The sequence below is a fragment of the Apodemus sylvaticus genome, chromosome 15, assembly GCF_947179515.1.
Source record: "Apodemus sylvaticus chromosome 15, mApoSyl1.1, whole genome shotgun sequence".
NCBI lineage: Eukaryota > Metazoa > Chordata > Mammalia > Rodentia > Muridae > Apodemus > Apodemus sylvaticus.
In genome coordinates this window covers 9,387,499-9,409,351 of record NC_067486.1, presented here as the reverse complement: position 1 = coordinate 9,409,351, position 21,853 = coordinate 9,387,499, and the positions used below count along the sequence as shown (strand labels likewise).

Here is a 21,853-nt window from a genome sequence, read left to right as displayed (position 1 = left end):
TAGAAGTACACGTTCATAAAACGTCCTTTGAAGGTTAAAGTATTTCATTTTTACTGGAGCCTAATTAGGCATTCTCATTAAAAGTGGACACAGGCTACTACACCCATCTTTCTGGTATATAAGGACCCAGGTTAGACAGAGGTGGTATTCACACTCGCAGATTCATCACTGCAACTCAACTGAAACCAGAACTCCTGACAAGATGTCTTACACCTGCAACTCTGGAAACTTCTCTTCACAGTCTTTTGGAGGTTTCTTGAGGCAGCCAGTCTCTACCTACAACTCTTTCCACCCCACAGGCCATGTAGTCTATTCTCCGAAGCACTTTCAGGTGGGTTCGTCTTTCTACAACGGCCAGCAGGAGAGCTTCAGTGAGCCCCTTGAGGGCCACTTCCCCTGTGTGGGGACTGCATCCTTCCAGACATCCTGTTTCCGGCCCAAGCACCACTTCTCCAGCCCGTGCCAGGGAGGCTTTTCTGGATCTTTCGGATATGGCAATTCTGGCTTTGGATCTTGTGGGTTTGGAAGCTCCGGCATTCGCTCTCACAGCTTTGGATCCAACTTCTACCGCCCAGGATACTTTTCTTCCAAGAGTATCCAGTCATCCTACTACCAGCCAGGCTACAGCTCTGGCTTCTGCGGGTCAAATTTCTGAACATCCCAGTTGTCACGTGAAGGTTTCTCTACCTTATGGAACTCAAATGGCTTCTCCGACATTTAGGATTAATCAATGAGCATTGGCCTCGCCAGGACTCAGCATCATGATATACCCGGAAACAAATTATTTTGCTCCTTGAGGATAAAGTAACCTTGACTTTTAACCTACCTTTGACCTTTTAACTCTACTACAAGAGAGAGCCAGCATTTTTAACTATTATGTAAATGCTGGGATCACTTTTGGTACCATCCATCTTTCTAAATTTCTTCTCTCATTTCCGGAGGATTTGTTCACTTACATTTACTTTAAATAAACTTATATCTGTAAGCATGAATTCTGGCATTCTAGTATTTTTTTTAAATTGATGACACGTTTCTTCAACGCATCTGATGCTTGAACTGTTTTCAGATTTTGTTTTCTCTGTTTCCCCTAGTATTTTGTTTGACAGAAAAGCAGACACTCTGGAAGAAAATTCATATATATGTCCTATCTCATGTCATCTTTCATATCGTGAGAAATTTATATTCCTTCACGGGCCCCTTTGTTCGTGTAATTATTTCAGACATTTTGTTTTCAGTGGGGCATTCAATGGAAAAGAATTATTGGGTTCTTGTTATATACCAAATACTGTGATGAACAAAGGTGTGAATTCTCAGCTTTCAAGAGTCTCATACAAATACAATTCCAGTTTAACATGGCATGACAAGTCAATAATGAAGATAAAAACATAAAATTCAGAAAAGACACTGAGAAGGTTTTACAAAGAGACAGAGAATGTCATCATTCGAACAGAAAGCGTTAGTCAGTCTGTCAGTCAGTTAGTTAGTTAATTACTTCATTTAAATCAAAGGAATCCGACTGATGTGTCACACCACTTCGAGTCCACGGGAGAGCAGCTGCCACAGAGGGTTAGACAAGAAAGGGATTTGTTATTACAAAGTAGGAGTGAGGGAAATGTCAAGGTGTCTGGGGAGGTATATCTAACTCAGCGAAGGACAGAGGGAAGGAAGGAAGTTTAGGTCAAAGAAACCTTTTCCATGAGCAAGCAGAAGCACTGAAGCTTGAATCCAGTCTCTTGCACCTGCTAAGGCATTGCCATATCCCCAAAATACTGCTGGGGTTTAAATAATTTTATTTTGAATAAGGTCTGGAAAAATCCAGACCGTCTTCCAACTTGAAATTCTCCTGCCTTAACCTCCTCATTAGCTAAGATTACAAACATATACCACTCTACCTAGAGTTTTAGAGAAAAAAAATTGTCTATTTTTTTTTTTTTGGCAACATAACCATCTAGGGAGATCCTATATCTAACACAAAACAGGTTTGTCTTAATACCAGTGCCAAGTAAATTTACTAGGAGTCATTGGACAAAGTTGTAGTAATGTAACTGAATATGACAGAGGACTGAGGATATTGAGCATTTGTCTTTTGCTTTAATTAGTATTAAGCATTAGAGTAAAACCAGGAAGCTACTCCATTTTTTCCCTTGTACCTCTAAACTTTGTTTTTAGTGTGAAGGCTCTGAATTCTATGAAATCCCCATTAATACAACAGAAAGAACTATTCTCAAACTAAAAACCTAAGAACCATTTTTGTTTCTTCTTAATAGTTAAGCCCTACTTGTTGGGGTTGGCCTGGTGCTGCTCTGTATTCAAATGCTACGTTCTGTACAGATAGATCTGGTTGCTGCGAGAGCGAATTTTCATATCCTCCAGCTTTTGTTGTTTGAAGTTTGCTCCCCAAGTTAATTGGTCAGTAAAAGGCTAAAGCCAGTGATTTGACAGTAGAGACAGATAGGGAGGGAGGCAGCAAGGAACTCTGGGAAGAAGAAAGAAGAACCTTTCGTGAGGAGACTTGAGGAGAGACATGAGGGGAGACCGGAGTGATTACAGACCTGCCTGGAAGGTACAGTTAGCCACATGGCTGCATGGGTCTAGGTGGTCAGGTTGAGCTAGTTGAGAGTCTGCTCAGCTAAGACTTAAGTTTTGAAATATTAAAAGGTCTCTATATGGTTATTTGGGGAATTAGCTAGCCAAGGAATAACTGTCTCCATATTAATTTCCAGCATTAGTTAACAGATACCGAATATTAGTGCTAAATTTTACACCTAACCAATATTAGTTAGTGGAACACTTTTACAGCTATATCTGAACATTTCTCTTTAACCCTCTCCAGCCTGTGGTAAGGTCCTACTGATATCTGCTTGAAGCAACTTGTCTGTGTCTTGTCTTCAATCTGTTTCTGGGACTTTGTTGTCCATAAAGGTAGGCTGCCTCACTTGTAAAATATTTTTACCAAAGAGCAGAATGAGTGGAACCAAACAGAAAATCAGTATTTCTGGTTTCCACACAATGGCTTAGGGTTTCTCTCGCAGCACCACATGTTTGTTCATATCAGAAAGCATGCAATGGAAAAAGTCCAGGTTAGACCCATGAAAAAGTTCACCTGTGCCCCTGAAACGTCCTATTGACTAACATATGGGAGATCATAGTGAAAAAGAGCCATCTTACCAACTCTTTCATGAAGCCATAAAGCAACAGTTCATATATGGAGGGATTTTTTTGGGTTGTGTGTTGAGTTGTGCATTTCTGTGTGCTCTCTTTGCTATGCCCACTGATATCCACAATAGCTCTCTTCTTGGAAAGATGACGCTTTAAGTCACCTTGCTCATGATCTCACTTCTAACCCTTTTCTTCGAAGATGCCAAAAATTACGTTATAAGTGAATTTATTATTAATGCAGAAATGTTGAATACTTTGTTTTCTTAGCTGATTATCTGGAGGTATCAGAGGCTATTTATTGGGGAAAGTCTTTAAAATTTAACATTTTTTAGTTATCACACACTCTGGGATAGGTATTTGTACGAACTTCTGTCAGGAAAAGCAAGTTTAATGCTCCCTAAGGAGAATCTCATTTGGAGCCTGTTGTACATAATTAGGTCTGAAATACCAATTCGTTCTTTGTGTTGAGATTAGGGTTCACATAGGAAAGACAAGAAGGCGTGCTTCCTTTCTCTAGATTCTACCATGTGAGGATACAGAGAGAAGGGAACAGCTACTTTAAACACAGAGAAATAAAGCCCTATTCAAGGCCAAGAACTCAACTAGCCAATACATTTTCTTGCATTTCTTCATCTCTAGAACTGTATGCAACAAATACTTGTTTAACCTATGTAATCTATAATGCCTTATTGTAGCAGTCTGACACTAAGATATCTCATTCATTACAAAGAATTTTTGTATAGGGATATTTTGTCTCTGTCAGTCTGTCTCTGCTTCTGTCTCTCTGCCTCTGTCTGCCTCTCTGTTTCTATCTCTGTCTCTCTCACTCTCTGTCTCTCTGTCTCTGTCTCTTTCTCTGTCTCTCTCGCTCTCTTTCCTCCCTCCCACCCTCCCTCTCTTCCTCTCTCTCTTCCTGGCTTGGTCCTTCCGCTTCCCTCTCTCTCCTTTTCTTCCCTTCCTGCCTACCACCTTTTCTTTCATCTCTCTATCATTCTACTTTGTTCCAAAGAGATATTGAAAGCAACTTACATGGTTATACGGTATTACAATCTGTAAATTCATAAACGGTTTCTGTTATAGCCTTGAAACATTTCTTTCATATTCTGTAAAATTATTTTTCCTTCTTCTACTTCTTAGTCCTTTAACCGAAGTTTTCATCGTGAGAATTTCCTTTAGTTTGGATCAATCAACTATAAATTGGTGTGTATCTAAAACATACCTTTATAATGACTTCAAATTTATGTTTGATCGAACAGGCACACATCACAACTGAGTCAAAGTAGCACGCAAAATGAGCCACCAGTGTCCAGTTCCTAGAAAACTGCTGCTGATAGACTATTTCATAAGTATAAAGTCTATAGGATGTCAAAGGACGTGAAACAGGAGCAAATGAAACTCTGAACTCATAATTTTTCTATTACTTTTAAGAGCTTATTTTTATAGAATACATTTTTAATCTTAGATTCTAATGTGAGACTTACATGAGATTTTCAGAATCATCTATTATTCTGTGGAATTCTTAAGTTTCTCAATAAGATGTCTATGCATATTCAAACAATTTATCTTTTGTGTCAATGGTCCCTCGGTCGTCCCCAATGAAGTGTTGGTGAGAACACAGCTGTGCAGGAAACCCAGCTGCATATATGAGGCATGCTAGGACTGACAGTGGCACCTAAGGACTCTTGACCTATCTGCCCATTTTACACTGTCTCTGGCCGACATGTTTTCCATGTTTATTCGTTCTTTTGTGACCTTTCTTGTCATACCCTCACTTTTTCATTTCCTACCTTTCATAAATGGGCTTCTAGTGCTCACCAAATTTTGTTTTGCATTCTCTGTGCTTTTTCTCTATTTATGTTTGAGCTGTATACTCTCCATTAGAATTCAAGTACTCTGTGTCTGATGTGCTGATGCGAAATGACCTCTTCATTTAGATGTCAGTAACAATGTCCAGTTGTGACAGGAAAAATATCCTGGATTTTGCTAAATATGCTCTCTAGGACAGGGGTTCTCAACATGTCGGTCACAACACCTTTGGGGTTGAACGGCCTTTTACAGGGGTTGCCTAAAGCTATCAGAAAACACAGATATTTACATTATGATACATAACATTAGAAAATTACAGTTATGAAGTTGCATCAAAATCATCTTAAGGTTGGGGGTCACCACATCATGAAGAACTATATTAAAGGGCCACAGTTTTTAGAAGGGTGGGAAACACTGCTCTAGGAAATATTTTTGATACTTGAAGTACCACTGCTTTAAATCTAGGTCCTAGAACTGTTTGAGTTTGTACTTAATTGTGCACGTTGAACTCAAGTCCCACTAAGTATATGATAGAATATTATGAATTTAACATATCCCTCTACATGTGTTCTTGGTGTATGTTCAAGGATCAAAGCTATGTGAGACTAAGTATCAGATCAGACTGTCTCCTGGGGCTTAACAGAACTTCCTGCATCTTGTCTTTCTCATTCTCTGCCCTGTGCATAACCAAGAACTAAAGTATTTTGAGAATGATTGACAGTGACAGAACTGACCATAAACTACATTTTTATTTCTATACATCATGGCTGTGACCATGGACCTGTAAAATTTTTAGCATGTCATTAAAATATTTTAAATTTAAAAATCTTCAAATTTCATTAAAATATTTAAATTTTATTAAACTCCAATAACGCTCATTTCTATAAACATCTTCAGTTCTTGCCAATGTGCAGTTTAAAATTAGTAATAAGATAATGGAGTTGACACATATATATCATTCATATCACAGATTAACTATAATTTTAATTAGAATGATTACAGGAGTTTCATATGTCCATTTGTCTGGATGGGTAATGACCATAAATGTGGTTAAATATGTGGTTCCTGTGTGTGAGATCACCATGTGAGTCTGAAGACTCAAGTGAAGACTATGAGGGGATGCATTTATAATCTTTGGGGGTGCAAATAGACAAAAAAGTAGAGGAAGGAGAAATTTGTTTCTTTCTGTTCCTGCCAACCTGCCTGATCAATTTCATATGCCTTCTTCAGTCTTGTACTGTGGGTAATAATTTGGTATCCCTTGGTTGTTGGGACTTTTAAACTCTGCTTAGACTGAAATTATACTACGTGTTCTTCTGCATTTCCAGAACGAGGAACAATGGACTTCTCAGAATTTTGAGCTCATTCCTGATATTAACTATGTAAATCTGTAGATAGATAGATAGATAGATAGATACATACATACATACATACATACATAATACATGTATACATACATAATTGAGAGATCAACATGTTTTATACAAATGGAGAACTTTACATAATAGTATATATTCATATATCATGGGAAAAGCAATTAGACTGAAAGAGATTTCCCAAACAAGGCAAAAAGTCAGTGTCTAAAGAATACTTGTGGATGGAGAAAATCACAAGGAAGTCAAGATGATGGTTCACTATGAAAAGCAACATTTGATGGAATTCTGTGACGTCACCTCACAGCATACATGAGGAAAAGGGTTTGATATAAGACTACAAATTCAGTTTCTGTGGGAACAGTATGAGTAATTTAATATAACACTGTGTGATAGGAAGATTAATAGAAACTTCCAAGTAGCAATTTCAGACCCAATGTGGCATTTACTTAGGTGGGAATATAGTGGATAATTTTAATAAAATTCTTAATTGATTTTTTTCAGTCAGGATTTTATTAAGATAATGTTTTCAGTACTGCCTATCATTCATAGTAACACTGACTAGAATTTTAATAGAAAGGTTTTGTTATCTCTGCAATAGCTTACATACAACTTTTACCAGTTTTCCCAAAAGAAGCCATCAGAGGAGGCTTGAATCTTCCATACAAATGGTCAACTACAGGAAATCTTGTAACTAAAAATGTTTCATTATTTCATATATATATATATATATATATATATATATATATATATATATGTGTGTGTGTGTGTGTGTGTGTGTGTGTGTGTGTGTGTGTGTGTGTGAGTGTGTATTTTTTAAGGGTTGTTAAAGGTTCTTCAGAAATTGCCCTGGACTGATAAAGTATCCTTGCTTTATTTATGTTTCTTTTTACTTATTTTTTTTATTGAAAATAGAGTCTTCACTCACACAATAAATCCAGATCACAGTTTCCTAGCCTCCAGTTCCCATCTCCCTGCTCTCCTAGATCTGCTCCTTCTCCAGTCCCTCTTCAGAAAAGAGCAGGTCTCCAAGAGAAAAAACTTAGACACAACAAAACAAGATCCAATAAGATTAGGCACACATTCTCCTATGGAGCCTGGATAAGGCTACCCAACAGGAGAAAAAGCGTCCCAAGAGCTGGCAAAAGAGTCAGAGGCACATTTACTTACACTGTTAAAAAGAGTCCCAGCCCCATAGGAAGAACAACAATGTGAACCACCCAGTACCCCCAGAGCTCCCAGGGACTAAACCACCAACCAAAGAGTACACATGGAGGGACCCATGGCTCCAGCTGCATACGTAGCAGAGGATGACCTTGTTGGACATCAAAGGGAGGAGAGGCCCTTGGTCCTGAGAAGGCTTGATGCCCCAGTGTAGGGGAATGCCAGGACAGGGAAGCAGGAGTGGGTGGGTTAGTGAGCACGAGGAGGGGAATGGGATAAGGTATTTTTGGACGGGAACCCAGGAAAGGGGATAACCTTTGAAATGTAAATAAAGAAAATATCTTTTTTTTTTTTAAAAAGGAACAGCAAGCTAAGAGCTAAAGCATATCTGCAGACCCTTGAAGGCATTCTGCTTGCTGTTTCAGTCTCTATGAGCCCCTGTGAACTTATATTAGTGTAAGGGTTCGAAAATCACTGGAGGAAGGCCATGGACTCTATAGCAAACAAAAACAAACAACAGAATATTATGAAGAAACAATCCTGCGAGGATGACCCATTTTTTGAAATCATGACCCCAGACAAAGGCACTCAGGTGAACTCTCTAGAGGGATTAGGTAATCTAAAATTTCCTTGATGGGTGCTAGGGGGCCACATTGGTCAGTGGTCTGCATTCATGAATGTTTAACCATAGGATGAGCTAGGACTGCCCAGAACAGATGGCTCATCCTGAGATCAGCTATCTCCCATGTTTGTGATCATCCCCAGGCTGTTCTTTGGGAGAGGGTTTTATGACCTTGTTCTGGATTTTATACTCTGTATCTGGAGCTGGTGTCTTATGTCCTACTTTCTGGGTCTTGTAGTCTATTCCTAGAGCTGGCATTTTACAGACTTCCTGTGAAACCAGACCTGGCCCTTAAAGAGAGACAAATGAAGTCTACACTGTCCCTTAATTAGTTCATTCAGTGGACCATTTACTCCTGGTGTCCTCCATGCCCTCTGACCTGCTGCCCTCCATCCCCTCTGACTCCTAAGATCTTGCCCTACTCCTGAAGGTTTCCTGAGGTTCGATGGGAGGGGCCAGATGGAGACCTCCAGTTTGGACTCCATCTGCATAATGCCTAGCTGTGGGTCTCTGAACCTGCTTGCAATTACCTCCAGAGGAAGTATCTCTGAGAAACACTGCACAAACACCAATCTGACATGTACAGGCAAAGATCAAAAGAAGACCAGATGAAGTCGGAGCCCCTAAGGGTGAAGTTAGAGACAGTTTTGAGCCATCCTTTGGGTACTGGGAACTGAACCCAGGTCCTCTGCCATAGGGGTAAACACTTAACTGCTGAGCCATCTCTCCTGCTCCAAATGTTGTGATTCCAGCCTATGGTACCCAGATTATATTCCCTGTGAGCTGCTTCTTGTTGGAGAGAGGAATCCATGATCACCCCAGTAGTGCTCCTATCAGAGGAGAGGAATATTTTATTCCAGAATCAGAAATACTTTTTATTCACAGTTTCTATCATTTTTATTCATAAGTGGATAAAAAGAAACGGTTAGAAGAATGTTTTATCATTCATACCAAATTACATTTCTGGGTGTTATTCACCAGGGCAAAAAAAAAAAAAAAAAAAAATAAGATACTAACATTTAGAATTCTTCCTGTGGATTAAAATGAGATTTTGAATGATTAATACATTAACTTTAGATTATTTTCAAAATAAAACCACATTGTTGGTATTTAATAGTTTTTACAAAATTGTGTGATAAACTTCAGCTGCCTGACTCATCACTCCAGATCCTTACAATTTTTAAGCATTTGGAACCAAGAAAGTATTAAGAATTACTTCTTCAAAAATGCTTGACTACCCTCATTTTCAGTTCTTAATTTCTGTGACCTTAAGGGTTGCTCTAGAGAAGTTAAAAGAAGAGTATATATTGAACTTGACTCTTCATACACACACATGGTAAAGCTTTATTTTATATCTTTGTTTTATTGAACATATTCTTTATCTACATTTCAAATGTTATCCCTCTTCTCGGTTCCCCCCTCCCAGAAAACCCCATCCCTATCCTCCCTCCTCCATGAGGATGCTCCCCAACCCAACCCACTCCCACCTACCCTCCCTCGAATTCCCTACACTGGGGTATCTATCGAAAGCTTTATGAATATTGACTTAATCCAATGAAGCACAAATGGAAGAACAGAAATGTTGAAAAAAAAAATCATTCAACGAGGTGAACCAGGACCTGGAGAGATGGCCCATGGTAAGAGTGCTTGCTGAGTCATATGCATGTCTGTATCCATAGCCCTCTTGAGTGGGGACAAAAGGAGGGTAATGGAGATTTGCCAGCAGTCATCGTAGCACAAGGTTCTGGGAGAGATCCTGTCTAAAACCTGACACACTGAAACTAATAGAAATGAAACTAGGGAAGACCCTTGAAGACATGGGCACAGGGGAAAAGTTCCTGAATGGAACACCAATATCTTATGCTCTAAGACCAAGAATTGACAAATGGGACCTCATAAAACTACAAAGTTTCTATAAGGCAAAGGACATTGTCAAAAGGACAAAACATCAACCAACAAATTGGGAAAGGATCTTCACCAACCCTAAATCTGACAGAGGGCTAATATCTAATATATACAAAGAAATCAAGAAGGTAGAACTCAGAGAACCAAATAACCCCATTAAAAAGTGGGGGTACCGAGCTAAACAAAGAATTTTCACATGAAGAACTTTGGAGGGCTGAGAAACACCTTAAGAAATGTTCAACATCATTAATCATTAGGGAAATGCAAATCAAAACAACCCTGAGATTTCACCTCACACCAGTCAGAATGGCTAAGGTCAAAAACTCAGGAGACAGCAGGTGCTGGCGAGGATGTGGAGAAAGAGGAACACTCCTCCACTGCTGGTGGGATTGTAAGATGGTGCAACCACTTTGGAAATCAGTCTAGAGGTTCCTCAGAAAACTGGGTATGGCACTTCTGGAGGACCCTGCTATACCACTCCTGGGCATATACCCAGAGGATTCCCCAGGATGTAATAAGGACACATGCTCCACTATGTTCATAGTAGCCCTATTTGTAGTAGCCAGAAGCTGGAAAGAACCCAGGTGTCCCTCAACAGAGGAACGGATACAAAAAATGTGGTATATTTACACAATGGAGTACTACTCAGCCATTAGAAACAATGAATTCATGAAATTCTTAGACAAATGGATGGAGCTGGAGAACATCATACTAAGTGAGGTAACCCAGTCTTAAAAGATCAATCATGGCATACACTCACTGATAAGTGGATATTAACCTAGAAACTTGGAATACCCAATAAATAATCCACATATTAAATGATGTCCAAAAAGAACGGAGGAGTGGCCCCTGGTTCTGGAAAGACTCAATGCAACAGTATAGGAGAATACCAGAACAGGGAAGTGGGAAGGGGTGGATGGAGGAACAGGGGGAAGGAAGAGGGCTTATGGGACTTCCGGGCAGTGGGAACCCAGAAAGGGGAAATCATTTGAAATGTAAATAAAGAATACATTGAATAAAAAAAAAGGGAAAAAGAAAAAGAAAAAAAAGAAAGGAGTGAGGGCAAGCCTACATCAATTCTGTCCTCGAGAATGCACAAGACAGCACTCCACATACAAGCACATAATCCATACAGCATACACCCATTCAGATGTGAGGACACAAAAACATGTGAACAAGGTTAATGGGGTTAACATTGTTGATGCTGCAGGTATATGCGTGAAATGAAATGCATGCCACTGAACCCATTCGGGCAGGATATTTTCCTATCTGCTAAGTAAGAATATTGAACGATATAATGGGATTTCACAGAACTATAGAGAAACACACAAAGGGAGAAAATTTAAAGATTACAAATATATTTAATTTTTATTATTTTATATATCCTTAGACTATTATGCACATTGAAATAGTAAAAGAAATTTCTTTTTTAAATTTATTATTCATTTTATTTGTTTGCATTTCAACTGTTATCCCTCTTCCTGGTCTCCCCTTCATGAACCTCCCACCCCATCCCTTTGCTCTCCTTTGCTTCTAAGAGGTTGCTCCCCCCCCACCCACTCCTACCTCACCCCTCTAGCATTATCCTACTCTGGGGCATCAAGCCTCCACAGGACCAAGGGCCTCTCCTCCCATGATGCCAGATGAGGCAGTCTTCTGCTACATATGTAGCAGGAGCTACAGACCAGCCCACTTATACTCTTTGGTTGGTGGTTGAAAATACAGTAGCAAACTGCTGAAAAGTTCTCCTTAATTGACTAAAATTTAGTTCAAGTCCCTTGGAAGCATCTTCTAAATCAAAGATTTAAATACATTATATAAGGGCAAATTTTAATTTATTCCGTTTTCCCACCATGCCACAAATCATACATATACCACATTGTAGCAATTCATTATTCAGCTTATGTTTGTGAATATTTTGTTACAAATACAACTATTTTATATAAGTATCATTAATGTGAGCTCTTTTAAATTTGAATTATATCCACCTTTAGAGCATATGTTCTAGACCAGAAACCCTAGGTAAGAAGGGGATACATACTTATTGAGAGTCTAATATTTTCCAGGGTCTACATACACTCTTGTGTGGAAATTCATTTAATCTTTCCCCCATTCTAGTGACTTGCTGCTACATTAAATTTCACTGAAGTTCAATAAAATGATCTATTTGGTAGGATAATGAAGTTCATACCTTTGTTTGAGCATCTTTATAAACAGTTAAGTCTCTTTGGTTCTTGAATAAAATCACTTCTAAGTGCTATAGCTCAAAATGGCCACTTCCCATGGGAATTTTCTTAAGTCCACTCCTTGTGTGCTCTAGAGTCTATGCAAATGCAGATCCACTAGCTCCACTTGGTGACTGCCCCCTACATCTCTGATGCAGGCTTCTAGCTGGGGATGCTGTAGATGGTCCTCTAAGCAGCGATTTCAAATCTGTGTGATCTTGACTATACTGAAAAAGTTTTCACTTCAAAATCTCTCCCTATCTTTTGCTTCCCTCTCCCTTCTCCTCCTTCTCTCTCCAAGCTTTCAAAACTAGTATTTCTATATCGTTTATATATTTTCAAAGACTAGTATTCAATATCTCCTCCCATCCCCTCCTATTTTAACAGTATAAGCTTCAAATTTTGATAATATTTTTAAAAGGGTTTTATTAAGTTAACTAATTCCATGTCCTTTTTTTACCTGTCAGTTTCCATTTCTTTATAAAAAAGATTCTAGTATTTCCTCCCCGTGAGTGTATCACACCATTCTTTATGAAACTCGAGTCAGTCATGTGGTCTCTCAATAGACATATGAGAAATATTAGATTTCTGAATACTTTATCAGATGAAATTGCAAACTTTGGAATGAAAGATAATTAATAAAATCAGGATTTCTACTTGACAAAAGTCAGTGAAAATCAGGAAAAGTTATTAATGCAAGTTTGACTTGGTATTCTATAAAATAGCCCATATATCTGCTTACAGAGTAAACTAAGAAGGATATTACTCAAATAGAAAATCACATTCAAGTTATATTAACAATAATCTCAGCATAACATTTTTCCTAAGAATGCTTTGTGACATACGTGATACTTAATTTTCATTTTCCTTGAAAAGTATTGTACTATGAATATACCATTTCCACCAAAATAATAGATGATTTCTTTTGTAATGGAGAATTGTGAGTTAGTGCATTTGGTCATAAATTTCCTAAAATGTACCAGGACGTTTATTGGAATTTCCTCACATCCATCAGTAAATTTGGGATGATTAAGAGTCAGAAGTGCAGCCAGTACCTCTGCGGGATATGATGGAACCATCCTGACTGGAACTCAGGTGGGAACACAGGGGTTCTCACTCCACAGGATCAGACTCACTGCTGCTGATGCTTAAGGTCTGATGTATTGTCTCTGTCAGGGACGGGAGAGGACACATGAATCACCCTCTAGTCAGCTACCTTGAGGAAAGGATGTTGATGGCCATCAAGGGATTGGTAGAAACTGCAAAGGGCATTGACAAAAGAATAATGGAAGACTCTTGGAAAGAATGTGAAGGAGAGAGATGAACTTGTCCACAAGGTTTGAGGGAAGTTTCCAGAAGTACAGCTTTTAGATCAAACATCAGCATATTTGGTTTTGATGAATTTTCCTGTCTGAGGGAGAATACATTGTCCCCTGCTTTTAACCCTGTATGTCCTCTCAGTGACTGTGGTAACTACAAATAATGTTGCAATGAATTTACTACACTTATTTACATTACCAACAGAAGCAGGACCTTTGTATTTATTAAACTTTTATGGGCGATGGTAGTGAGGAAGTCCAGCATACACATCAGAAAAAATAACTTTAATATTTAAAAATGTAATTTATACTTTGAAAGGAATTTGATAATAAGGTGTTAGCCTGAAAATATTGGTAGAATATGTACTATGTGTGAGATAAAGAGGAGGGCATACTTAAAAGGCAGGCCTTTAAAAACATTGTAATAATATGATTATATTACTCTAATTTATGCTAGCTGCCACTCAACTTTCTTAAGACCCTTGAAAGTGTTGCACATATTCTAAAGGCCTCAGTGAAGGCACAGCGATTGAAAGGCCTCAGCTCTTGCCAATGGGCTCTTATGAGTCTCATTAGGGAAATGCATAGCATGCGAGAGGGAAGAAGAGTCCACCCATCAATCAGTGTGTCAGCCCACATGTTTTGAACAACCACTGTGTCAGAAACACAGAGCGAAGGGTCATGAAAGAGGCGGGGAAGTTCTTTCCCTGTGGTTTCCCGGGTCTCAGCAGCAGATCAATAGAAGGCAAAGGTGATCACCTGCTCATCTTAGTACACAGAGGGCCTGACTCAGGTAACAGGTTTGACCTTAGCAAAGCTGTACACTATCTCTGCTCCCCTCCTATCTCTGGCACTGCAACCTGACCTGTCACCCTATACTCTCCCAAGTTTTAATTGAAAACCAAACAAACTCTTGCAAAAATCAATAGCGCCATGATTCAAAATGAAGAGCATGGGCAGATTTTTATCTTCTGTGATTCTATAAACAAACAAGCAGTCTGACTGCACACAGCACAGGAAATCCAGAGACAGTGGAAAGGAAGTGATTGCCCTCAGAGTCAGTTCAGTTCCTGTCTGTTCCTGTCTTCCTGCAGATGGCTCAAATCTGCCCTCCAGAACATTTTCTGAATTCATAAATTAGTGAATGGAAGCTCGAACTGTATAGGTAACTTCTAGATGCACAAGTGATCTAAAGCAGACTTGTTGTGCTAGGCACCAGGCTAAGTGCACATATTACCTAGCTCCATCCTTGCAGAAACCTAGGTAGAAAAACAATAACATAATGTTCATTTCATAACATCTAGGCTTGACTAGATAAGATTGTTAGCCCAGATAAGAGAACAAACTTGGCTTTTGAATTAAGTGTCTTTTGATCTCAAGTTGTTGATACTCTTAATTATTATGGTCATATACAGACATAAAATATGCATACACACATGTGTATATATTAATACTTTAGTGTATTTGCACACGCACATATACATAATATAATATAATTTTATATTATATATAATATATATTACAGATATGTACAGAGAGAGAAAGAGAGAGAGAAAGAGATAGAGAGAGAGAGACAGAGACAGAGACAGAGACAGAGAGACAGAGAGGCTGTTTAGATTCCATTATTTTTTGGAAGTTTGGATTCAGATAGAAGACTGTGGTAGCTATGGTGATGTTTCATTGTACTTCTTCGGTAGAGCTAAAAACATCACTGGCTTCTTAAAGGCAGTTCTGCACACTTTTAGAAATCATTCCTTTTATTTCGAGATTTTCCTTTTGAACAAAGATCATATTTCTATATGACGTTATCATCCTGATAGTATACAGCATAGTGCCCATGGCTAATAAAACCCTAAAGACTAATTCATAGGTCCTAATCAAAATCAGGATCATATTTTATGGAAAACAAAAGATTTCTTAACTAAATCATTCAAGATACTTACAATGGAAAATGGAAAATTAAAAATACAATGGTTTGGGGGCTGGAGAGATGGCTTGGCAGTTAAGAGCACTGACTGCTCTTCCAAAGGTCCTTAGTTCAAATCCTAGCAACCACATGGTGTCTCACAACCATTCGTAATGAGATCTGATGCCCTCTTCTGGTGTGACAGCTACAGTGTACTTATATATAATAAATAAATAAATCTTTAGAAAAACACAATGGTTTCGTAAACATCTGCAGGCACACCTGTAGTTGTTTTCACAAAAGCAATTAAGCTCATGACTGCTTCATGTCTGGATTATCAGTAGAAATGCACTTGGCTGGAAATACTGGAGGCTATTATCAATAAACAGCACAGCCTATGTTGTGAATCAGGCTGTTGAAAGGCAATCATATCACATTTCTATTCATTTTTCAGATACACTAAAACTATTTCTAAAATTTAGTCCCCAGGAGAAAAGTCTCTAATTTTAACCTAGTACATTGGGAGACCAACTTCTCTGCCACCAAATGTTCTTTTTATTCTTTAAGAAGAAAATATCTGCCCCACTCCTGACCTTACCAGATCTCTTCATAATTGGATGTAGGCTAGATGAACCCACAATATCTTCCTTCTTGCTCAAAAAGCAATGTGTAAGGAGAAGCCATAAAGGTGAAAATTAAAAAAAAAAAAACACAGTAACAGCCATTAGTTTATAACAAATAAAAATAGTTCAGTATCGTGTGTGCTGTATGAATGATGGAAAGTGATCTCACAGAACCAGAGAGTGTTGTATAAATATGTGGTCCCCATCCTAACAGTTAACCATTTCCCTTCCTCTTTACCCTTGCTATTCTTGTAGATACAGACGAGTAAGTTCTCCTCACTGTCCACTCATGCACACTGACCATCATCTCCTTCTCTGAGCTGAAAGTCTTGGCTCAAGGTCACCTCCGCCATCCTGAAATTCAAGCCCAATTATTTCTTCGTATTCTTACAGTTACCTGCTAACTTTAACCTGGACCATTTCCCTAACTTTCATCGGCCCCACCCACTGTGGGCTTCCTGTGAAGCGGTTGATGTGATTTGCACTCTTATTAAATAGGTTCTGTCTTTCTGCTTCTTTCTGTTTAATCTTCAAGCACAGGCATGGTTGACAGATAAAGAGGAAGCCTTCTTCCTTCTATATAGTCTTTGTGTTCTCTATCACATTGACAGCATCAACACTCCTGTTTTTTATTGTCAATATTTCAGACAGTTCAAGAGCTTGTACATGAAATCTCTACTTTTGTAATATTCTAATAACATCCCATGATAACATAGACTAACCTTCAGTCCATAGGTATTTTTGCCCTCTCTTATGTTCAATCTCTCTCTCTTTCTCTCTCTCTCTCCCTCCCTCTCTCTCTCCCCTTTCCCCTCCCTCCCTCCTCCCTCCCTGCTCCTCCCACTCTCCCTCTCCTCTTCTCCCTCTCCCCCTTCCTCTTCCCCTTCTCCCTCCCACACCCTCCCCTTCTCTCCCTCCTCCCTCCCACACCCTTGCCCTCTTCCCCTCTTCCCCTACCTCTCCCCTCTCCCCCTCCCACTCCCTCCCCCTTCTCCCCTTCCTCTCCCCTCTCTTCCTCCCTCTCCCTCCCCCTTCTCTCTCCTACCATCTCCCTCTCATGTTGCATTAACTTTCCCTATATAACTTATTTTCATAAAGGTTAGAATCTGTAGCAAATTATAAACAGAGTGAAATAACAAAACAAAATTGAACTTCTTAAGAGAGTTCTAAGAGAGCTTCCCTCCTTTCTCTTCTGGCTGAATGCTCCCTGTGTCCTGAAATGGTAGCTACAGTGATGGACAAAGGACAACCTGAGATCTGTTAAGACATCACAGGTGTGGTACTTCAGGCTGTGAAGAGACCTGCACTTACTCACGATTGACTCCTGGAATGTTCCTGAGCCTGACTGTAATGGTGACTCTTGCCTTATCTTATCTGGCAAACAGGGACTGACAAGGTCTTCTTTTATTTTTCTTTGAATATGTTTTCGTAATTTTAAAGTAGAACATTTTACAAAATAAGCTGCTCCTTTTATTTTTCTCCAAAACTAACAATGTTCAGCGAAACACCCCATTCTCTTTCACTGCGATGTTTCTTTCTGTTAATCTGTCCTTAGATCACTTTACACACAAACACCAAGCACACTGACAACTCTCATTCCCATCCGCTCCGATCTCTACATCACCCCTGTCCACCCTGTCCCCTCCCCACAAATCTCTCATGCTTTCAAACCTATTAGTTTTGTTTTGTGACCAGCCGAGTTTAAGCAGGGCTGTCTGTCCATGTGACTGTGGGTTTGGAGCTACACCTTGGAGCCTGATGGGCTCAAGAGTAGCTATCCAACTAAAGACAATGAGTCCTCCTCTCTCAGGTTCTATTAGCAGCTATTAGCTCAGTAGTAAAAGTTAGGGCCCCTTGAGTCTTCTCTCTTCTCTATGTGATTGTTAGTTGTGTTTTGACGCGAGGCTGATACCCACAGATATAAGTTCATGATTACAAAAGCTATTTGGACTCTAGAAAACAGAATTCTGAAGCCTTCCACTCTGTCTTCTTGCACACCCTCTTGTCTTGCCCTCTCTTCCACAGTGTTCCTGGAGACTTAGAGGAAACAGTACTGACATTTTACAAACGGTTCCATTGATCCTGGGCCACTTCCTTCTGGTTGTTACAGTCTACCACTATTGTCCAAACTGCAGAGTGATGCTTTGAGAATTCATCTATGAACTCAGACTGTTTTCTAACTTAAGATGTAAATGACATCTATATATTTAAGTCCTATTCTTTACGGAAGGTGAAAATAATTCCTGAGTGAGCTACATATGAACAAAAATTCCTATACCCTACTTTAAACAATTTGCAAAGGCTGACTGATTAAAATTTCAATAATTTATTTACATTCCAGTCATGTCTCGGCCCACCCCTCCCCCATCCCCATACATCCCTACTTCCACAGTTCCTCATTCCATTCCTCTTCCCCTGGCCTCCAAGAGGGTGCTCCCACACACCAAGCCTCGCCCTTCCCTGGGAACTCAAGTCTCTCAAGGGTTAACCACATCTCCCACTGAGGCCAGACCACACACTCTGCTATATTTGTGCCAAGAACCTCAGACAGGTCCGTGTGTGGCTCAGTTTCTTGGAGCTTCCTGGAATCTGGGTGAGTTGAGACAGCTGGTCTTCCTATGGGGCCAGTCTTCCTATGGGGCCAGTCTCCCCTTCAGCTTCTTCAATCCGTCCCCTAATTAAAGCACAGGGGTCCCTGACTTCAGTTCAATGGTTGGGTGTAAGTATCTGCTTCTGTCTCAATCAGTGACTGGTAGGAATAGGTTGCACATCTCAGGTTCAGAGCCTAGTAATACATTATCTATGGCTATTTTTAGCTCTTTTGATTTATGCTCCATTTATATGCATGGGCTTAAATCCTTATGACTATTAGGTAAGTTCTCTTGCAATATATTAATAGATCTACTTTTCACCATCTGTGAAGCTAAGGATGCCCTCTAATAGAATCTGAGGCCTTTAGTAGAGCTTTGTAACAGAGATTGTGGATGAACTTATCTGATTTTTTGAAAAATGACTTGATGTATAACTGTCTTTGTTCTGTTGCTTATAAAGTTTATTTAACTGATGTCAGTCTGGAATATGATACTTGGGACAAAAAGAATCCATTTTTCTTCTTCATGGCCATATATAGTTGGTTCTAGAATACACTATTTCATACTCACTAGGGCGAAAGCTGTGTCTTACATCAATATATGCTCTTAATAATATAGATAGTCCTGCCTTGCTGTGCAATGGAAGCCAGCCAGGCTGCCTCTCCTTGGGGTGAGAGCAGCTGGCACCACTACAATGAATATATGGGAAACACAGTGTGGTACATGAGCTGAGGAGAGAAACAGAACTGGAGACACCACGGTGGTCAGACCAGGCTGATGTGGGTAGCCTGCTCTGCTACCCGAAGCCATGGTGAGGTGCAGATCTTGTGCTGCCACTGAGGGAAATGGGCAGTGTCCCGTCTGAAGTCCTAAGGTGGCCAGGATCTGTGTTGATGCCCGTGGCTCATATTAGTCAGGGTTTCTATTCCTGCACAAATATCATGACCAAGAAGCAAGTTGGGGAGGAAGGGTTTATTCAGCTTACACTTCCATATTGCTGTTCATCACCAAAGGAAGTCAAGACTGGAACTCAAGCAGGTCAGGAAGCAGGAGCTGATGCAGAGGCCATGGAGGGATATTCCTTACTGTTCTGCTTCCTTATAGAACCCAGGACTACCAGCCCAGGGATGGCACCATTTACAAGTGGCCCTCCCCTCTTGATCACCAATTGAGAAAATGCCTTACAGTTGGATCTCACGGAGGTACCGCCTCAACCGAAGCTCCTTTCTCTGGGATGACTCCAGCCTGTGTCAAGTTGACACAAAACCAGCCAGCACATGGCCTGTGTTGCCACCGAAGTCCAGGATAATGTCCGTGGTGTTGGCTGTTGCTTGAAGCCATGTTGATATTGATGTTTGTGGGTTGTGCTGTCGCCAGAGGCCATACTGATCTGGGTGTCCTGTTCTACCACCTGTGTCCATGGTGATACCCGCAGTCCAGGTCTCCTCTGAGTGCCACGTCTTTTTTTGTGCTCCTACTACAGTTGGAGGGCAGGTTTGTGCTCTTTCCTGTCACTGGAAACCATGTGGAAGCCCTTGATTGTGTTTCCACTTCCTGTAAAGAGCAAGAAAGCCACTTCTGTAGCGCTGTCAATGATGACAGACCCATGGTTGAGAGGGAGGGACAGGGAAGGCTTCTGTGACAACTGCTACCCCACCCCAAGCCCCACTCTTCCAAAAACATAGCAGCCTAAATGGGAAGCCATCAGAGAGAGCTCTTAAAAACTCTGATAGAGATGCTGAAGCTAGTGCTTCACAATTAATGGCTTCTTGCTGCAGGGGTGGGGGTTTGTGATAAAGAATAACTAAGTTCTGTTTCAGGGGTGGGCCACTGAGATCTTGACCATGCTGCAATGAGTATATAAGTAACACAGATTTGTTATGAACTTATTGTTATTATTATTATTATTATTATTATTATTATTATTATCATCATCATTATCATTATTATTCTTGCTGGGGAAAGTCACAAGGATGGGACATGAAAGGACTGGCAGCTAAGTGCATGACAGGGTGGATGATGAAAGATAAACAAAACAACAATAGAAATACTATGCATTATTTTTTATTTATTCTTTAATATATTTTTACAGTCCAGACTTCATCCCCCTCCTGGTCTACCCTCTGACTGTTCCATCCCATACCTCTTCCCCCTGTCTCCAAGAAGATGTCCCCTCAGCCCCAACCCCACTTCACCAGATCGCCTCACTCCCTGGAACCTCAAGTCTCTTGAGGGCCAGGGGCATCTTCTTTGACTGAGTCCAGACCCAGCCGTCCACTGCTCTATAAGTGTTGAGGGCCTCATATCGGCTGGTGTATCCTGCCTTGTTGGTGGTTCAGTGTCTGAGAGATCATGGGGGTCTAAGTTAGTTGAAACTGCTGGTCTTCCTATAGGGTCACCCCCTCCTCAGCTGAGGAAAACTATGACAGGGAGAGTAAATGTGAAAGAAAAAAGTTTATACAGAATGGATGCACAGTTCTTAGCATCTCTCTGTGGGGAAGAGTAGAACTTAGAGCCACTGGGAAACACTGTTTCCAGCCTGAGTCTGGGCACTGTTTACTCCCTAGCTCTTGTTACTGATTTCCTATGTGACCTAGGTCAGAACACTCTGCGTAGCTACATAAAAATGGAATAAAAGACAAATGACACCTTCAAGTCATATAAAGCTGATGGAGTTATTAGTGAAATTGGTTTGGGTTTATGGTACACTGAAAATTCCTTCCTGAGTTGAAATCACCAATTTTGTACATACATTTATATACCTTAGCTTTTCTTTCTGCCAAGGGGTCCCTTTTTTTTGTCATAAATTGATTCGTTGACAGTTTCAGATGTGCAGTCATACCTTCTCATCTTTCTTTCCAACCCCTCTCAGCTGCCCCAACCCTCTTCCACACAGATCTCTTCCCCGTCTTTGTGGCTTTTTTTTTTGTCTTGAGTCCCACAGAGGTTACCCAGGGCCACCTTGGGCACCATGGGGAGAAAGTTATTGTTGCTTAGCAAAATTGGCACCACATCAAACCACCCTCAAAATATCTGTTTATCCACACAGAAAAGGAGTATTCAATGTGTAAATCAGAGAAGTCTCTGTATTGAATGAGGCAAGTTCAGACGCCCATAGCTACACAGATACAAGTTAAAGAAGATACTTATACTAACTACT

General features: G+C 40.1%; 1 protein-coding gene across 1 annotated transcript; it reads left to right on the top strand.

The window, feature by feature from the left end:
• The first annotated feature begins 202 nt into the window (after positions 1-202).
• On the top strand, positions 203-655 carry LOC127666371 (keratin-associated protein 15-1). The gene has a single exon (XM_052159260.1). It carries the CDS (start codon positions 203-205, stop codon positions 653-655), a length of 453 nt encoding a protein of 150 aa, XP_052015220.1.
• Positions 656-21,853: the final 21,198 nt, after the last annotated feature.

Excerpts from the sequence above, each read along its gene's own strand:
- LOC127666371 (XM_052159260.1), top strand. The coding sequence starts at position 203 with ATGTCTTACACCTGCAACTCTGGAAACTTCTCTTCACAGTCTTTTGGA.